At 31.3% G+C, this 18624-nt stretch overlaps 1 protein-coding gene across 1 annotated transcript in view; it reads right to left on the bottom strand.

Moving 5' to 3' along the window:
- LOC106457308 (long-chain-fatty-acid--CoA ligase 3-like) overlaps nt 1-18624 on the bottom strand; it is a 29613-nt gene that overhangs the window by 3627 nt on the left and 7362 nt on the right. Inside the window, exons 4-10 of the mRNA XM_022383181.1 lie at nt 17537-17643; nt 14546-14687; nt 13520-13597; nt 11736-11805; nt 8830-8888; nt 4219-4283; nt 143-241 (exon numbers count right to left, since the gene is read on the bottom strand). Coding sequence (XP_022238889.1) covers nt 143-241; nt 4219-4283; nt 8830-8888; nt 11736-11805; nt 13520-13597; nt 14546-14687; nt 17537-17643 — 620 coding nt within the window. The remainder of the gene's footprint in view (nt 1-142; nt 242-4218; nt 4284-8829; nt 8889-11735; nt 11806-13519; nt 13598-14545; nt 14688-17536; nt 17644-18624) is intronic.

Here is an 18624-nt window from a genome sequence, read left to right as displayed (position 1 = left end):
CTGTTAAAACTGGGATAAGTGTAAAAAAAATCAAAAAATCTGTGATTCACCAGATGGTAATAAGAAATAATCATTATTTAATGTTTTTATCTATAAATTCACAAAATAAATTATTTAAATAAAATGATAAATTCACTCAGACACAACCAAATGTCAATATTTTACTCACAGGAACAGCCAATATAATGGTCGGTTTAAGAAGTGATGCATCTCCTTTACATCCAGATTTAATTGCTGTAGACTAAAAAAAAGAAACTTTTACAATAAAAGTAGAGAAAGAACATACAATACCATAGTATTACACAAGCTGAAGTTATATACACATCTAGAACACAAAATTACATAAGAAAACCTGTAAATATGGTTCCCATACCTTTGGCAAAATGGGATTTCTTGACTAACATATATTTCATTTTCTCTGAACATTTGATGTATGCTTGTAATGTATATGAACTATAATATGTGAAACTGCAGAACGTTATTAATGTATTATTTAATAAAGACAAGACAAGCTGCATGTTAAGAATCAGTTTGTTTAAATATCATCTAGACAATGTTCCAATATGATACTTTATCAGAACATACACAACAAAGACAGTCTATCCATTTCTTGAAATCAGAAAAACATTAGTACAGTATAAATAACACTAAAGATCTCAAGAATTGTGATTATTACATTTTGACTGATCCAAAGCACATTGTATTAGTTTTGCACATGCTTTGAAACTGTGCATATTAAGATCATCAATATCAATAGTATTGAAATCTGAAAATATTAAAAGTTGTAAGTCCTAATTATACATATAGAATATTTCATATATGGAATCAGACCCACTGATAAAACATCCACAGCATTTATAGTTGTATTATAATCCTACATCATTACAATGTACAATCATGCCTGTACTGTAACTGGCACAGACACAAATGTAATTGTATGTAAATATGTTCATCACTGACAGTGATTCTGCAATATTATGCTAATTTAATAAAAACTGCTACTACGTAAAACTGTTACTAAAACTACTCATTTGTTTTAATTCTAGTATGGTCTTTGGATTTATACACAATGACAAACACTAACACATCACCTGTTCTCAACCACATCAGCACTACACAATCTCCACTATAAATTAATTAATTAATATTTCCATCTCGAGAGTATATCATGGCCCACAGTTCCAATACAATACCTAAAATTATTAATCCAATCCTGTCGAGCTGCACACTCTCATCTTTACCTTTAGTTTTTATTCTTTTCTATCCATAGCATCGTGTTTATTGCTTGACAAACAGTAAACTTTTCCTAATATGTTACTCAGATATCAGATTCATTAAATTACAGGGTATTACGTAAATATGATGCATTCAATTATTCAGTGGCACAAGATCAACTGTTTACACAAATATTCATGGATAACAAATAGTGCTGTATTCTCAGAAACTTAAACCTGCTATATTATTACTTACTGCCGATGAAACATTAATTTTCAACATTTACTTCATTAAATTTTTTTTCCATAACATGCTGTTATCTCGACATTACTGATATTATACATTGTCATCCATATTTTGTATTATACAGGTTTTTTTACTTAAATGTCACTGGTGATATTCTACTTTTTTCTTGGAGATATGCCAATCAGTGACACCTGCCCAAGCTGTACCATGCATCATAATGCCATGTACTATTGACAATGCTAAGTGATGTATATTTTGTTTTATAAAAAATTAAAACATGTTTACTGACAAGTTATTTTATATAGTTATTTTCAATAATTAATTGAGTGAATATACATAAAGATATGAAATAAAAAAAAATCACTAAATCAGTGCCAGACTTAACAGAAAAAACATATTTCAAATCTTCCCTACATAAATATCACAGCAGTATAATATACCAAAGATATTATGTTTTCCTTTTATGACTACTGTTGTTGGAAATGTTATTATATCAAAGTATTAGGTCATCAAGAAATTAATGTGACTTTTTTTAGATGAAAAAACCCAAACAACTTATATATTAAAATAAAACATTTATTAATGTTTATTATCATTCTTGTCAATGATGCTTTTCCATCTTACAATCAGGTTGTTAATGCCCTGATTAAAAAAATCACCTGGCTTTAAAGCAAAAAAAAATGTTGATGTCCTCTTTAACACCTTCCACATTTGCACACTTTTTCCCATTAAGATGAATGAAGTGAAGTTGCAGTGAATGAAAAAGATGATAATCTGATGGTGCTGTATCTGGAGAATATGGTGGGTGGGGGAGAACTTCCCAACACAACTTCATAATCTTGTGTTGCACTAAACGTGCCAATTTGGACGTGCATTGTCGAGGAGAAGAACACTCTTGCGACTGACGAGTGAAGGGCATTTCTGATGAAGGGCTTTATTTAAATGCTTCAGTTGCTGACTGAATCTTTGCATAGATAGTTATTTGTGGACTGAAGAGTTCGAAATGAATTACTCCTTTGATGTCCCACCAAATGCAAAGCATCACTTTCTGCGGATGGAATCCAGGTTTTTGGTCGGAAGTGGTTTTTGTCTAGGACTGAGCCATTGTTTTTGGCATTTAATATTCACATAGAGAATCCATTTTTCACCACTGATGACAATTGTGTCCTAAAATGGTTCACGCGCCAGAAAAGACGAAGCAATGTTCACACATTGGAAACAATGATCATTGGAGAGTTTGTGAGGCACCCAAAACACCTTCTTTATGGAGTTTTCCCATATTCCATAGATGTTTAGGTATTGTTTCATGAGAGACATGCAATTTCAGGGCCATTTCACGAGTGTGTTGCCTTGGGTTAGACTCAACAAGCATCTTCAGAGCATCAATATCAATTACAACATGTCAACCCTTGCCATCACAGTTTTTAAGGCTAAAGTCACCTGAACAAAATTTGCTGAACCATCACTGAAACTTACGAACCTTCAAAACATTTCCATAAACTTCTTTGATATTCTTTGTGGCTACAGAGATGATGTTTCCCTTCTTATATTCAAACAGCATTACATGCCAAATTGTGTCTCATTATGTGCCATCACTATAAGGGTTTAGAGTATACTAAACTTTACACATTATATAGGCTACACTAACGTGACATTTAGGCAATTCTTTAACTATTATACGCGACATACATTTTTTTGGGGGGTGGTTAATGAAAGTGTTCCAAAACGCAACATTAATTTATTGATGATCGAATACTAACATTCATAATATCAAAATAGTCTACTTTATGGAACCAGTTTTAAATAGAAATTTATTAAGGGCTTTTAGCATTGTTTAGTACCCTTACACTTTGTTAATGCTGGAACCTAGATATTGTTTATGTAACCTATTACAGTTGCCTTCATGCCAATTAATGGTAAACAAAAATAATGATGAAGACAAAACAATATTTACATATAAAATTAAACATACTGATATGTTGAATGTGTCACAATTAATCTGTATGCAATATTTTTGGCATTAATTATAATTCATTTTTGTATCCTTCATATCCTAAAAGGCATGACAGAATCATAATGAATTCACTAACTATTTGCTATTTATGTTTGTAAAATGAAATTCTCTGATGTTTCCTAGACCAGGAATGCAAAATATAGAATCCCCCAACTTTTCCCAGTTTCCCTGACCCGTGGGGACCATGAAAAAATGTGGATTACACAATGATTTCCAAATACTCATATATCAAACACAGAATCAGAAAATTTTTTTAATATTAAAATGAATATTTAAGCACCAAATTATTAAAAAAACATATATTAAAGGTCAAAAACATATGGTTTAATTCAAAATACTGCAGATTCAATGGGATTTACAACAGGAAATTGTTTAGTTTTTTTTTTCATACATTTTATTAAATGATTGTAATTATAATGCTATGTGAAAATTAACATACTACAATTATTAGTGATAAATAACACATCTACCTGTTAACATTATTGAAACATAAGTGAGATATAACATAGACTTTAACATAATTCTTCCAGACCAGTTGTCCGAAACAATATATATGATAACCATAAACGTTTTCAAATCACCACCCCCACTTTGGAAAAAAAAAAAAAAGGGTGTATGAGCTCATTTTTATTTACACAAAAAAACAATTATTGAAATAACTTAAGGACACACTTCTACTGAACACAGCAAAAATGTAACATTCACTGATTAACTTTTTACAATGATAGAATGCTGGAACTTACTTTATCTGTCATTGTATGTGGTGAAGAGTAGCCTATTGGAACACCCTTTGCCAAGAAAAAATTCTCTGAAATATAGAGGAACATACAAAGTTATTTAAAAGATAAAGTAAGAATCCAGTAAAATACAAGACGGATTAACAACTTATAATGGTAATCACACGTGTAATTCTGATACCTGGTACTCACAATTCCATAAAAGTAACACAGATTTCTAATAATAAATTCAATTAATCTTTATTACTGCCACTGTTGTCATTTTCTGTGCAAAGCTACAGAATGGGCTATCTGCACTTTGTCTACTGTAGGGAATTAAACCCCAGGTTTTAGTGTTGTATTTCTGTAAACTTTCTACTAATCAACTGGGTGATGCTTTTTATTGTCAAGCATTTAATTTTTCTGTTTCCACTAAATGCATTTATTCTAGTTTGAGCAAAAGTCAACAGCTGTATCTAATAGCCGCAGGACTTGGAAAAATCCATTAAGCTTAATTTTTACCTTTCCTTCATTCTTAACATTTAGACAGTTCAGTATTTTCATTGCAAATTTAACATATAATCTTATAATAATGTTATCATTATTATTCTGTTGTCTGCCTGCATGGCTAAAGACACTAAACAAATAAACTATGGCAAGTCCAGTCAACTTTTGCAACTTTTATGAAGGTGTCATGAATACAGCAACTGAAAATCATTCTGTTAACTACCGTTTTATAGACCTGATTTATTCACAATAAAGTAATGTATTATATTTTCTAAGTCAATCCTGATTAATAAACTATAAACTTTTAAAATACAAGTTGCTTGCATATTTCTTCTGTTGAAGAAATTTGTATTTATTCAACGTTAGGAAATATTCCAGATAATCTATCACAGTTAAATATCCATTTGTGATAGGTAGACATTAAAAAATTTTTTATTTTATTAAAAATCACAGATTCGTATAACTGTTTTTCAAAAATTAATTTTAAGTGCATGAAACTGTGTTCAAATTGTAATGCAATTTCTGTCCCAACTGACAGAATGCATAAACAAGAAACCCAACATTCTGTGATATAGTAGCTTTGTATTTAACCCATAAACTGCTATTATTGTCAACTGACAATTAACCGCAAACTGCTAATTGACAATATATGCTTTCCCACCCTTTTTTGAAAAAAAATGTGTCACTCTCAGGAAGGTGTGCGTGTGTTCGTTCATTCGTATGCTCCAAGCCTCAGTTTTAAGCTAATAGCCATGGCAGAATCAAGTCCTTTGACTTCTCACACTGGTTTGAAGTGTAAACTCACCCCCTCACTAACACCGACCAAAATTACTAAGATGTTAGATGAATATAGTGATGAAAAAAGCTCTTTGGATGATTCTGACCCAGAATTCATTGCTCAGAAGGAGGGAGAAGAAAGTGTTGTGCATTTAATGGATGTGAAATCATCAAGTAAAAGTGGGGAGAATATGGCTCATGTGGATGCTGGGGCCTCTGATGTTGTCCCAAAAGACATGACCCGCCAACTCTTCAGCCAAGACAACACTTTGAGGGCAGTGATTTTGTGTGACATGATTATGTGTTCAATAACCCTGTTGGTGTCTAGAACAATGTACAAATAACTGAAGAGGATTCTGAGATGAACTACTTCCAGCTATTCTTTGACGGAACTCTTGTGAACCATATCATAAATGAAACAAATACTATCAGTTCTGTAAAGACAATGAAGCCATACCAACTTTTTCTAGAATCAGAGGTGTAAAGACACTGTTATAAGTGAATCTTATACCTTCTTGGCTTTGATTATGGTTATGCCACAGGCCAAAAAGCAGAACATCCAAGATTATTGGAAAAGAAATGCTCTAATATGGAGTTGTTTAGTAAATATATGGCATGTGATAAATTTCTGCTTCTCTTTCGCTTTCTGCACATGGCAGACAATGAGACCATTGATGTTAGTGACTGACTGTGTAACACACGGTAGGTTTCACATACATCAAGAACAAGTGCAATGAAATTTCTACTTTTCAGAATCTGGTCATAGATGAATCTTGTTTTATTTATGTCAGTTTCAAGCAATACGTTCTCAGTAAATGACATCATTTTGGCCTATAGTTATTCATGCCTTGTGAATGGGAAACAGGGATGGTTCTTGTCATGATTTTTATACACAGTTAATACCACAAACATTTCACAGAAAGACCTGCTTGGATTATCTTGTGCTGTGGTCAAGACAACGATGAACAGGTTTTTGGGGCAAGGTCATATTTTGTACCTAGACAATTGGTAAACGTCACCTTCTCTCTGACAATATCTCTCTGAAAATTAACACCGGTGTTTTTGGTACAGTGTGAGCAAAGCAGAAACTTATGCCAGACGTCTCTGCACATATTCAGCCTGGAGATTGCCAACTGCAGAAAACAGATAACATGCTGCATTAAAAGGTTATGAGGAGAGAGATCTGTATATGATGATGACATTGCATGAAGGAAAAAATGGCAGACAATGACAAAGTTCACTTCAGCACTAACAAGAAAATTATGAAGCCAAATGCAGTGATCGATTTATACACAGAACATGCAACTGGTGGACAGTCAGACATGATGATAGGATCAGTGGAATGTATACCTAAGTACATCAAATTGTACAAGAAACTTTTCATTTGATGGATGTCTCCATTCTCAATGCTTATAACTTGTACCTAAGCTAGTGAAAACACTAAAAAAAATGTTTCTACATGAATTCACTCACAAGGTGGTGTACCAGCTCCCACATAGACTTGATAGACAAGATCTGTGATATGAATATGATCAGTCATCACTATGTAGTACAGTTGCCAGCTACTGCATTCAGGAAAAATGCACAATGTCAGTGTCAGGGCTGCATGCACACTGTCTTCTGCGAGTGCAAGGAATGTGAAGTGCCACTGTGTGTTGGAGAATGCTTTAGGGATTATCATACCCCCCTCCCCCCAAAAAAAATACTGAAAACATTGCAAACTGAAGTGATGAAAGCATAAATAGTGTATAATAAACTGTAACTTGTATATAAAGATACAAGTTAATAAGTAAAACTTATTCCATCAATGTGTGTATGGATTTGGGGCAGTGTTTTCATGGAAATAAATGCTCATAAAGTGAAAAAAAACAAACAAACTAAGTATAGTGTAAATGTTAGTATTCCACTGTATCCTAGAGCATTATAAAAGTGTAAACAAGCATCACACACCCTGCTACGATACATAACCTTCACGCTCTAGGTGCTGAGATGTAGTTCTGGGCTTCCCGCATGCGACTTTACAAGCACGCCAGCATGATTACAACGAGTTGCACATTTATATTATTTATCACTTATATTTACATTTCTGTAAGATATATTAAAACAATTTTAACATTGAATTTTTACACACACGGTGGTCAGTAGAAACATTCGATGAACAGTTTAGGGGTTAAATGTCTTGCATATTTTGGAATTACTGATTTTTCTTAATTCAATTAAAAAAGCCTGAAAGCCTAAAATTCTTCTTAAGTTTTGTTGCCACAAACATGCCAAAGCCGAAACTAAGCTCAAAGTGACACATACAACTAAATTTTAAGACCTATAAATTTGACACCAAAATAAAACATTTTTAATATAATTTTTTGTGAGCTAGACTGATATTTTGTTTTCAAACTAATGCAAAAAGCATATAAAAAATATAAACTGCATTCAGAATGTACTAAAGAATTTCTGTGGTAATTTGCATAAAGTATGGGATTAATTATATTAACCCTAAAGTTATTATTCTGTTTTCAACACGTACAATGAATTTTTCAACCGTTAGATGCAAAAAAAGAAAGAAAAAAGTTCACCAAATATTTTAGTTTGTAATTGAAAAACAAATTTTTAGATGTTTTTCTATAAAAATAACACACAAAGAAATAAATAAAAAACATATTAAGACATTCATTCTTGAATAATGATGTTATATAGAAATGTTATATTCCAGCAATTACATAAAAAAAAGGGGACGTGTTTGAAATGTCATATACATACTAGAAACTGGTAAAAAAATGTTTAAATAGAAACAATAAGCTTGAAACTTAAAAATGTTATAGTAAGCTTGCTCACCGACATTAACTACCATTGATATGTGAATACAATATATATTTCTTACTGCATTTTTTATGGTGTTCAAAAGTATGATTTAAGTTTGTAAAACTTACATTATTATAAAAGTAAACTAAGACATATTTCAGACAGATGAACCTAACTTAAGACAGCAAATCAAGATCACTGCTATTAAAAGATGTTCATTAATGATGGATATAGAAACATCTGTAGTTATAGTATATACTTTAATACATACATAAAAATAATAAAATGTTGAAAAAACAGAAACAAACAAATATTCTATGATGTTTGGTAACAGCTACAACACTGAAACTTTAACAAAATAATACAAGCTGCTGTTCTTACTTAACTTACATCCTATCCAACCTCATTTATTACAAGTTAACCACCAATGGCTAAAGATTTTCAGTTCCAAGTTCCAAAAGACATGTCTTTACCTTAAAACTGGTACATCCTTTTTTAAAATAAATCAGTCCATTAAGAAGTAATCAAAACTGAAGTATTTAAGAAATATCTTACCGGCAGCTAGCTCAAATACATGTGCTAATGGGAGGTATGCCATAAAGAGTTCATTGTTTCTGTAAAAGAATTACAAAATTCTACAATATAAAAGAGGAAAAATAATTGGTGTTAACCATTACAATTCACAAACAATCTAATCACCCTGTATCACTAAGACAGCCCACTCTATATTTCTTCATATGTTGTGAAATTTGAACCACATAATCTCAAGGATTATTTTGTAGCACACACACCAATCCATCTATATAATTACACACTTCACAACATATTCGGGAGTTTACAGCTAATAATTACAATAATAATGTTGGTCTGATAGCACTTACCAATCCACCTGCACACTTTATAGCACATTCAGGAGTTTTTGAATTATAATTATAATAATCAAATTGGTCTGATAGCATTTATCAATCAACTAATTTAACTACACACTTTATAGCACATTCAGGAGTTTTTGAATTATAATTACAATAATCAAGTTGGTCTGATAGCACTTTCCAATCAACTAATTTAACTACACGCTTCAACTTAAAATTATGAAAGTCTTTTTTTTTTCAATATGAGAACACACTTATGGATTAAAATAATCTCATATTTGTGTATTGTTTGCACATTAGTACATACTAGTTCAAATAACTGGTTTCATTTAATGATAAATGTTTTAAAAGTTTGAGAGTCATAATAGCATAGAAATCTTTATAGGTATATACACAAAGTAGGACATCAAGAATTATTCCATACTAACAGAAACATCTACTAGGGGCAGCTGTGTGTGCTAGCAATTACTAACCATAGTATTCATATCGCAATGAAAAAAAATTTAGAAAAAGTGAACATTTTCTGAAAAAGGATTTTCCTGGGAAGTACTGTACAGGAAAAGTGTTCAGACTGCGCTGATATAAACTGTAATATTTTTATATATATTAAAAGTGGTATCCTTATTTGAAAAAATAATTTTTTTCAAGAACTTCAATTTTTTAGTACTACATTTGCAAATTACTTCAATAAAGATATAATCAAACCCTCAGTCCTAGTGAAAATTGTGTTCTTGTTGTAAGGTGAATACTTTTATTTAAAGTTGTGTTCTGTGATAAAGAAATGGTTGTTGCACATACGATATTTATTTTTCTAAGTGTCTGAATCCTGAATACCCAAAGTGTGAAATCTCTTTATGGATTTTTGTTTGAGGTGCCATTCAATAGATAGCACCAGAATGTATTTATTGTTTCAATCACATACATAACTTTGGGGTATACCCCCTGGGGGCTAGGGGGGAGCACAGCCTTTTGGTGGGAGAGCCCAAAAACAGTGACAGAAGAAACAAAAGAGTTGGAGATGACAATAACCTAACAAAACTATCAGTTTGCTCTCAAAACTCTTTGTTCTTGTATTTACTCATTCCATGCAGGAAATTTTTCATTCAAAAGATTTATTAAAAACAGGTAAAGAAAATGTGGATTTTGCTGTTATCATTTGTGAAAATCATTTTAATGTGAATGGGGTGGGAGTGGGGGACACAACAGAAACTTTACTGAGTTAGGGGGTGCCACTATTTAAAGTTTGGAAAACAGTGCCATATTAGATTGAATATTTTTAGAAGTATATAAATGTTTGATTATTAGCATAAATGTATTTATATTTGTCAATAATAAAATACACCATTCAAACTTGTGAATACAAACAAGTGATTCAATGGAAAAACCTATTGATACATGATTACTTGCATTATGCATTATAAAGCAATTAATATGATACAAAGCTGTTAATTACCATGCATAACATACTTCACAAGTGCTTTAACTTAAAATTTTTAGGAGCCTATTGGTTATCAGGACTGATTTAAAAATTAGAAAAATTCGATGTTTTTAAGTATTTGAGCAACCTGACCTTTATGCAGAGGGTGACTAAAGTAAAAATATATTTTAACACATATTTCTGCCCTACATATAACTAGTTTCTTACACTCCTTTCAAGTATGAAACACCACTGATGCTAGGACGTTTAAGTATACAACAATGGGAAAAATAACTGCAAATTTTTCTCCCTTTATCTGTTTATAACATATAATTACAGTGTTAAAATTGAATTATTATGTTGTCAGATGATGAACAACTTTTGTTGATGTGATGAATACATATATTAAACACATACAGCAAAACTGAGAATGATGTCATATACTTTGTTAGCTATTGTTCATTTTAACAGCAGATGGTGTATTACATCTGTACGCGTGCAGACAATTTATACGGCAGGCTGCTTTCTTAAAACTGTCTGATCAATGTAGAATGTTTGTATATCCTTCATTCACTCTGGAGAGAACAAAAACTTCCAAAACATTTGAAAAAAAATATCAGAATTAAAAAATACATGAAAAAATAATCAACTTAAAGAAACATTTCACGACCACCATAATTCAGACATGACCTTTAATACAATGCAACATTTGTGCACATACCTAAAGGAAAGTATCAAATTTTAGGAAATACGAAGCACGGTTATGCTCAGCATTTTTAATAGTTGCAATAAGGCTTTCATGATACTATAAAATCACACAAAATGACAAAAAATGTGATGAATCACAAAACAATAAACCCAATAATCCAAAAATTATGGGAAGATAACCCCATCTGAGGCACTAATATGGATTAGTTTTTTGAAATATTCACTTGCCAGACTTAGCAATATTTGTACACCCTATTCATACAAATTAGTTTGTTCGGCAATGTAAGTACATTGTTGAAATTAGTTATTTTATTTTACTAAAATATCACACAAATTTGGTATAACATGTATAACAGCACGCAATCTTACAAAATTAAGCAACTTTCTTTAAGAAGTTTACATTTAGTACATTTAATCTGAACATGAACATAATCCAAATGCAAAAAACAAGAAATCCTTCTTACGATAATTCAGATGTCACAGTTGCAAAACCATTTGCAGTGGCAACAACATTACTGTGGGTGATCATCACACCTAATAAAATAACAGTTCAATTAAATGGCATTGTCAAACCTATTATATAATTCAATCATCTCTATGTAATCATTAATTTAATTATACTTATCATATATATATATATATATATATATATAAGTTACTTAAATGATCATATTACCCATTACTTTGACTTGGTACATACAATGTTTTGTTTTTACTCAGGCAGCAATAATTTCACAAGATTCAAAAATTAAACACTACAAAAATTGCATCTAGTATTTATACCACAATAATCTAAAACACATCATCCATACTTTTCAAGGTAACTAATAGCTTTTGCATTAGATTAAAAGTGTTAGATAACTAACAACTGTTTGATAACATTTTATTGCAAATAATACTAAAATGACAAACTTATCTTTGGCTATAAACATAAATATTGCATTATTTAGAAGACTTATAATCAACAATGATGATAAGGTCTTTAATTCTTGAAATTCTATTAATATCAGCTGTTTATGAGACAAGTCTTAATGTTTAAAATGCCTTAGCTATCTGAGAGTGACAGTTTAGTATACTAACACGTGTGTGTAAGCACGAGATACAATATCACAAACATTACCCCTAAAATGTTATGCACCATTTTGATGATTCTACACTCTCAAAATTGAGGATAAGAATTTACTCTTACAGAACAAACATCTCATATTTTAAAAATTAACTTGTGTTATGTTTGTTGAATTTTGCACAAAGCTACTCAAGGGCTATCTGCACCAAATGTTGCCAACTTTTTACTCTTTACCAACAAACAGTGGAATTGACCATCACATTATCACGTCCCAATGGCTAAAAGGATGAGCACGTTCAGTAATGGCATTTCGCAGGTTATGTTATTAAGTAAAACTGATCAAGGCACGTGTGTATGATTTTATTTCTGAATAGGTGCCAGTATGCCAACTAAACATTCCATGATTGTACATAAAATTTGTTTAGAAAAAAGTTAGGTTTTTAATTTATAGATATGAACAAATAGATCTGGGAGTTGATCTTAAACTGAACATACTCAAACATATGCTTGCTTGAGTGAAGGTTTAGACCCTGTGACCCAGAACAGTGGTTCCCAACCTTTTTCTAATTAAGGGCCAGTTAGTTGTGATCCAAAATTTCATGGACCACTCCGTAAAACATTAACTTTTTAAAGTACAAAGCAAAACAATATTCTTCACTAGCTCTATTTTAAACATACATCTTTTTTTTTTCTGATTTATGGATTGGCAGAAATCTTCCTGTGGACCAGTGGCTGGGAATAACTGGGCTAGACCATTTTCATTAAGATGGCAAGTTCTCTATCAGTGCTCATAAACTATTTATGATTCTAAATTAAAATATATATGTATAGTCCAAAAACCAGGATACACGGTATATTTCTCCACTATGTAACTTGTACCTTGATATTATGTCTTCTGTTACTGCAATTATTTCTATATTTTTTAAAGCTTTTGTGCATTAATTTAATAATTGTTTATCATCAAAGATTTGGTGAAGCTTGATGTAATGCTTCACTTAGTTGAATTTCTTGTCCTGTATCTATTTTCATTAACCTTATTGAAACTAGTGAGAGAATGTCCAATTAAAAAAAAAAAAGGATATTTTAAGTAATTTGTCACTTTGTAAAAAATATATAAATGTTAAAATATAATTTACTTATTTGATGAAAAACAGCAGCAAAATATTATTGAAACTTATTTACCTTTAGGAACTCCAGTAGAACCACTTGTGTACATGATAATGGCAATGTCATCTGGGCCAGGAACTTCTCCTGTTAGTTCTGAAATAGTCACAATTTTTCTTTTTCTTTATCTAATAGGATCAAAGCAGTATATTTGGAGTTGAAATGGCTTAACTCATATATAATGAAACTTTTCAAAGATGCAAGTTTTAGATGTGAAAAATCTTTAATATTAAATTTTAAAAAAGTGAACCAGTAAAAAGGGCTACAATATTTTATTAGTTAAAAACTAACTTAAATACTTCTCCCATGGTGAGAGGTTTAGATGGACAGAGAAAAGTAAAAATAATATCAAACTATTTGAAATTAAAAGTCATTCTGTGTTTTACAAAATAGCCAACTTAATTCCTCACTCTTTCAATGCTTACAAAAACATATTCTCTGCTTTTTTGTAACAGGCAATTGTATTCATTGTTCATCTGAAATTTAGGACATTCTTTTTGTCTTATTTATCAAGCTTTACTGCCAGTATTTTAAAGAAATCTAGCTCTGTTTGAGAGATTATTGAAACAAAAATAGACAATCAAGAATAATTACATAAAACATTAATCCATAATTGAAATATAAAATTTAATTCAAACCTAATAAGCCAAGTGATTTTTTTTGCAGCATTATAGCTTTAGGCTTATATTTACTAGAAGTAAATTAAAGAAGTGTGTGAATATTCAGTTGTGTAGTTATTGTAAACATTGTGGATATATGTGTTGGGTACATCTTTCAAATTCAAGTTTCAATGGTAATACAATGACATTCTCAAAGCAATAAAAAAAATCTTGCAGTTCAGGCAAATCACATGAATGGGTAAAAAGCCTAAGAACAAACAACATCAATTTTGCAAAAGAAGTAATACATATCAAGCTTGGGAGCTTAGAAATACAATAAGAAGTATAGACTAACTTACCTTCAGGAACAATTACATCCATTCTTTAATGAACAAGGCACGTAAATGTAACACTAACATCAAATTATTTATAAAATTTACTTTACCTGGATCAGCTTTATGGCCAAGCTCTTCAATCTCCGAGAAAGGTCGCATATCTACTGAACTTGGAAAGCCATTCAGATCTGGATCCTCAAGTGCTTCCATGTAGATAATATGATTAACTGATGGCATTTCGTCAACAACATTCTGTGAATGAGGAAAAATACACAGATACTGCATTTTGGTAATAATATTGGAATAATTGAGCTTAAACAGTTTATAACCATCAAAGCTTTCAGGAAAAAGTTGCAGTACAGTGCCCACTTTTAATGTTAACAAAGCTCTATGATGAATAAGAAAATCATGACACAACCTGTAGAAATGTGTGTTTTATTTTATAGTGAAACCACATCAGGCTATCTGTTGTGTCCACCAAAGGGAATCAAACCCATAATTTTAAGGTTGTTAATCCGTAGACTTACTGCTGTCCCACCAGAGGATCATCACGAAGAAATACTATTTTTTTTTTTTTTTTATCTGTAATTTTAATTATTGTAAAATCCTTCAGTTTTACTTTAGTGAAAACAACCAAAGTTATAGTACCATCTAACCAGATATGCTGAAAATGACACAATCCCTAAAACCTTCAACTGTTTTATTTACTTTATTTGTTTTACAACTTGGAATGTCTCATTATATTTTCATCTAATCACAGCTGAGAACTAACATGCTCACAGGCAATCATAAAGTATATCTAAATAAAGTCAACTCAGTCCTAAACAATGTTGGCATCCAGTTGATGAGTCAATCAACTTTTCTCCTCTTTCAGTTACTGTGACCATACTGCCCTTTAATTTACATTCTCCCAACGAATCTTTGAATGCTTTATGATAACTAACAAATTCAGACCAAATTTTCATATCTCAGTGTCTTTTGCCACCTGTATTTGGACTTTACTGTGATTTGTTTCATTTTCAATAGTGCTTGTTGAGCACATTTATGGTCAGTTATTTATTCATACTTGAATACTCATAACGTAATGAACCAGCCTTCTGACTATTAAGGATTTTTAGTAGTCAAAAACCTTACCTACAATGATTGATTTAATTCAGCCTCCTATACCAATGACTAAATACTCTACTGAACCAAATAGCAGACTCTGTGCTAATTCATGACAGCAACTAAAAAAATAAAATTATTGTCTCTAAAACAAAAATTACTGACAGCTCAGAATAATTTACTTGGCATGTATCATGCAATCAGAAATAGATTTTTTACTCTTTAAAATTTATTTACCAAGTTTCAAAAAACTGTTGTTTCTTTGCAATCTGATTATATTAAAAAAATTTCTATTGAAGAATTATTACTTCATCTAATCAAAGACCCATTTTTCTTACATAGTAGATGTTCCCATTGAATCAACATAGCTTCAACTAATGTTTGACTTACTTTAGCTGAAGATTTTAATTAATTTATTGATTATCAACTTGATTCAGTAATTGTTTTCATATTATAATACGGATTATTTTTTGCCAAGACACAGCGGCTCATAGAACGGCTCCGAGTTTTTGGGGTTTTTTCAAATACAAACTTTTAGCTCATAGCTCCATCATCTGTTGACCGATTTGACATCTAATTACAATTTTGGGCTCAGGAGGATAAACCCTTTTGATTGATGTATCTGACCACGCCCAAGGTCTCATAGATTAATTTACTTTAATCCTGCCTAAAAGAATTCAATTTGATGGTATACTGGTAGAGATCCTAATAAGTAATAAAATCTAATCTAGTATACATATACCCCACACTTGGTATTGGTGGTGCACAAAAATATCTAATATATAAAGTTAACCCATTAACTGCTGCAGGAGCAGCTCAGTTGCCATTTTCTGACTCACAGATAAAACTGAGTTGCCATCAATCACAATAGTAACAGTAATTATTGTCATTCTCACAGAGTTACAGTTATATATGTGCGACTGACAGATATTTCCGTCATTTGCAGCTGAGCCATAGAACTTCAATGAACGAAATATCCATCATCCGCAGTTAATGGGTTAAGTTTGTGTCTGTTTGTTCACACCTTTCAGCCCCTATAATAGTAGGCCTATAAAGTGTACTCAGGTTTCATCTCTGTGACATCACATTCCTAGTGTCAATGAAAACTTTGTAACTGTTTCTTATACATTTCCACATTTCTTGATTAGTCAGCACCAAACTTGACACAGTGACACAGGATGACATGAGGTCATGAGGAGGGTGAACTCCCATTTAATTTCATATCCAATTTAGGAAAACTATGAAATCAGTACAACTTGACACAGTGATAGATGACATATATAAATGTCAATGTGTGTATCTGTTCCTTATACGTTTCCACATTTCTTGAACAATCACCGCCAAACATGACAGTAATACAAGATGACATGATGAAGGTCATGAGGGAAGAGGGGAGAAAAAAAAGGGCTCATATGTTAATTTACTCTAATCCTGCCTAAAAGAACTTCAAGTGTAGCAGCTATTGAGGATTCCCTCTTGTTCACTTTAAAGGATGATGTGTTTAATGATGAATGACTGCACTTTTTCCACAGTTTGTTATACAGTCAGTTGGTCTAAAATCTTTTCTCTTAGATCTTCTTATATATATCACTAATGTAAAAACTGTTCTTGCAATGAGAATATTTTTACTATAACTATATCCCTTTCCAGCTTTGGCAGTATTTTCAGCACAGAAGGTAATAAAGATTACACTAAAGACCAAATACACCCGTTAATTACAAAAGTCTATTTAATCAAACATCTTATATGCAAGAACAGATAAGACATCAACATTAACCTAACTGGTGTACATTACTTTGAAAATTCAATGATACTCAATTTATGTATTATGTAAACTACTAAACTATTTGCAATTTACTTATCATTACTTGAGATATTTTACTTTTCTCAGATTTATATTACTGCTGTATTATAATATGCTAACTTCAAGTTAATCATTACATAGAGGATACCAGTAATAACAAAATTTCTCAAAGAAATAATTACTACATTCGTACCTTTAGTCTGTGCAGTAAGTCTTGAGAAGTAATGATGTGTGTGGCTTCCGTTTCATTAACTCCATGAATAATTCCATCCTCTCCGAGTGTAGGGTATAAAGTTACAACTATTAATAGAAAACAAACATATTATTTCATTTGAACTAACTTTTAATACATCTAAACAGATGCACTTCTCTTTTATCATTAAATTGGCCTTGAAATATTATAGCAAACCACTCTCTGTCAACAATTATACTTTAGCTGCAAGCTTAATTAAATGTGTATAATTATAGCACGCTTGGACTATAGGAATTTAATATATATTTTTTGCTGAATATTAGACTTAATGGCTAAACAAAACAAAATTTACAATCATGAACTGAATAGAAAGACACAATAAAAAAAATTCGTTTTTTTTCCTATAATATTTGTACTCCTAAATAAGTTTCTGGAGAAGAACATAATACTGAATATTGATATCTTTAAGCCAGTAAAACTAACCCTTAAGTTAAAGTCAGTGGATAGTCTATAAAAAACCATATAATGACCCCAACTCATAAAATTAGTTGCTTTCCCAATATTCAAAATAATGAATAGACAAAAAAAATAACAGAACTACCTTGCTTCAAAAATTAAATTACAAATATGTAAGTATTCTCATGAAATAATGTCTTACTGTTCATTCCACAGAGACAATTCAACAAAAAATGTCATTTTAAAAAAATCTCAGATTAGAAAGCTTGAAAGAAAAGGAATGCAGCATTCTTAAAGTATATGGTGAGTTAACAACAAGATATGGAATATCTACATATATATACACACACACACACACACCTGGAAAAAAGTTAAGCACCCCCAAATATTTTTCAGTGAGCATTCAGGTGTGACATTTAAATCAGGCGCGTTTTTTTCCCCACGTGCAACTTGCTCCCTTCTTCACGTCCAATATGCACTATTTTCTCGTGCATCAAATCTGTATTTAAGTCCCGAATTTCTGAATGCAAAATCATTTTAAGTAAGAATGGCAAGAAGACAGATATCAGAGGCGCAGAGATGGCAAATTATTGGCATGCATTCCGCTGGTATGTCCTACAAGGCGATAGGTA

The sequence above is a fragment of the Limulus polyphemus genome, unplaced genomic scaffold, assembly GCF_000517525.1.
Source record: "Limulus polyphemus unplaced genomic scaffold, Limulus_polyphemus-2.1.2 Scaffold315, whole genome shotgun sequence".
Taxonomy (NCBI): domain Eukaryota; kingdom Metazoa; phylum Arthropoda; class Merostomata; order Xiphosura; family Limulidae; genus Limulus; species Limulus polyphemus.
Note: the sequence above shows the minus strand (reverse complement) of the source record. Positions and strands in the feature narration are given on the sequence as shown.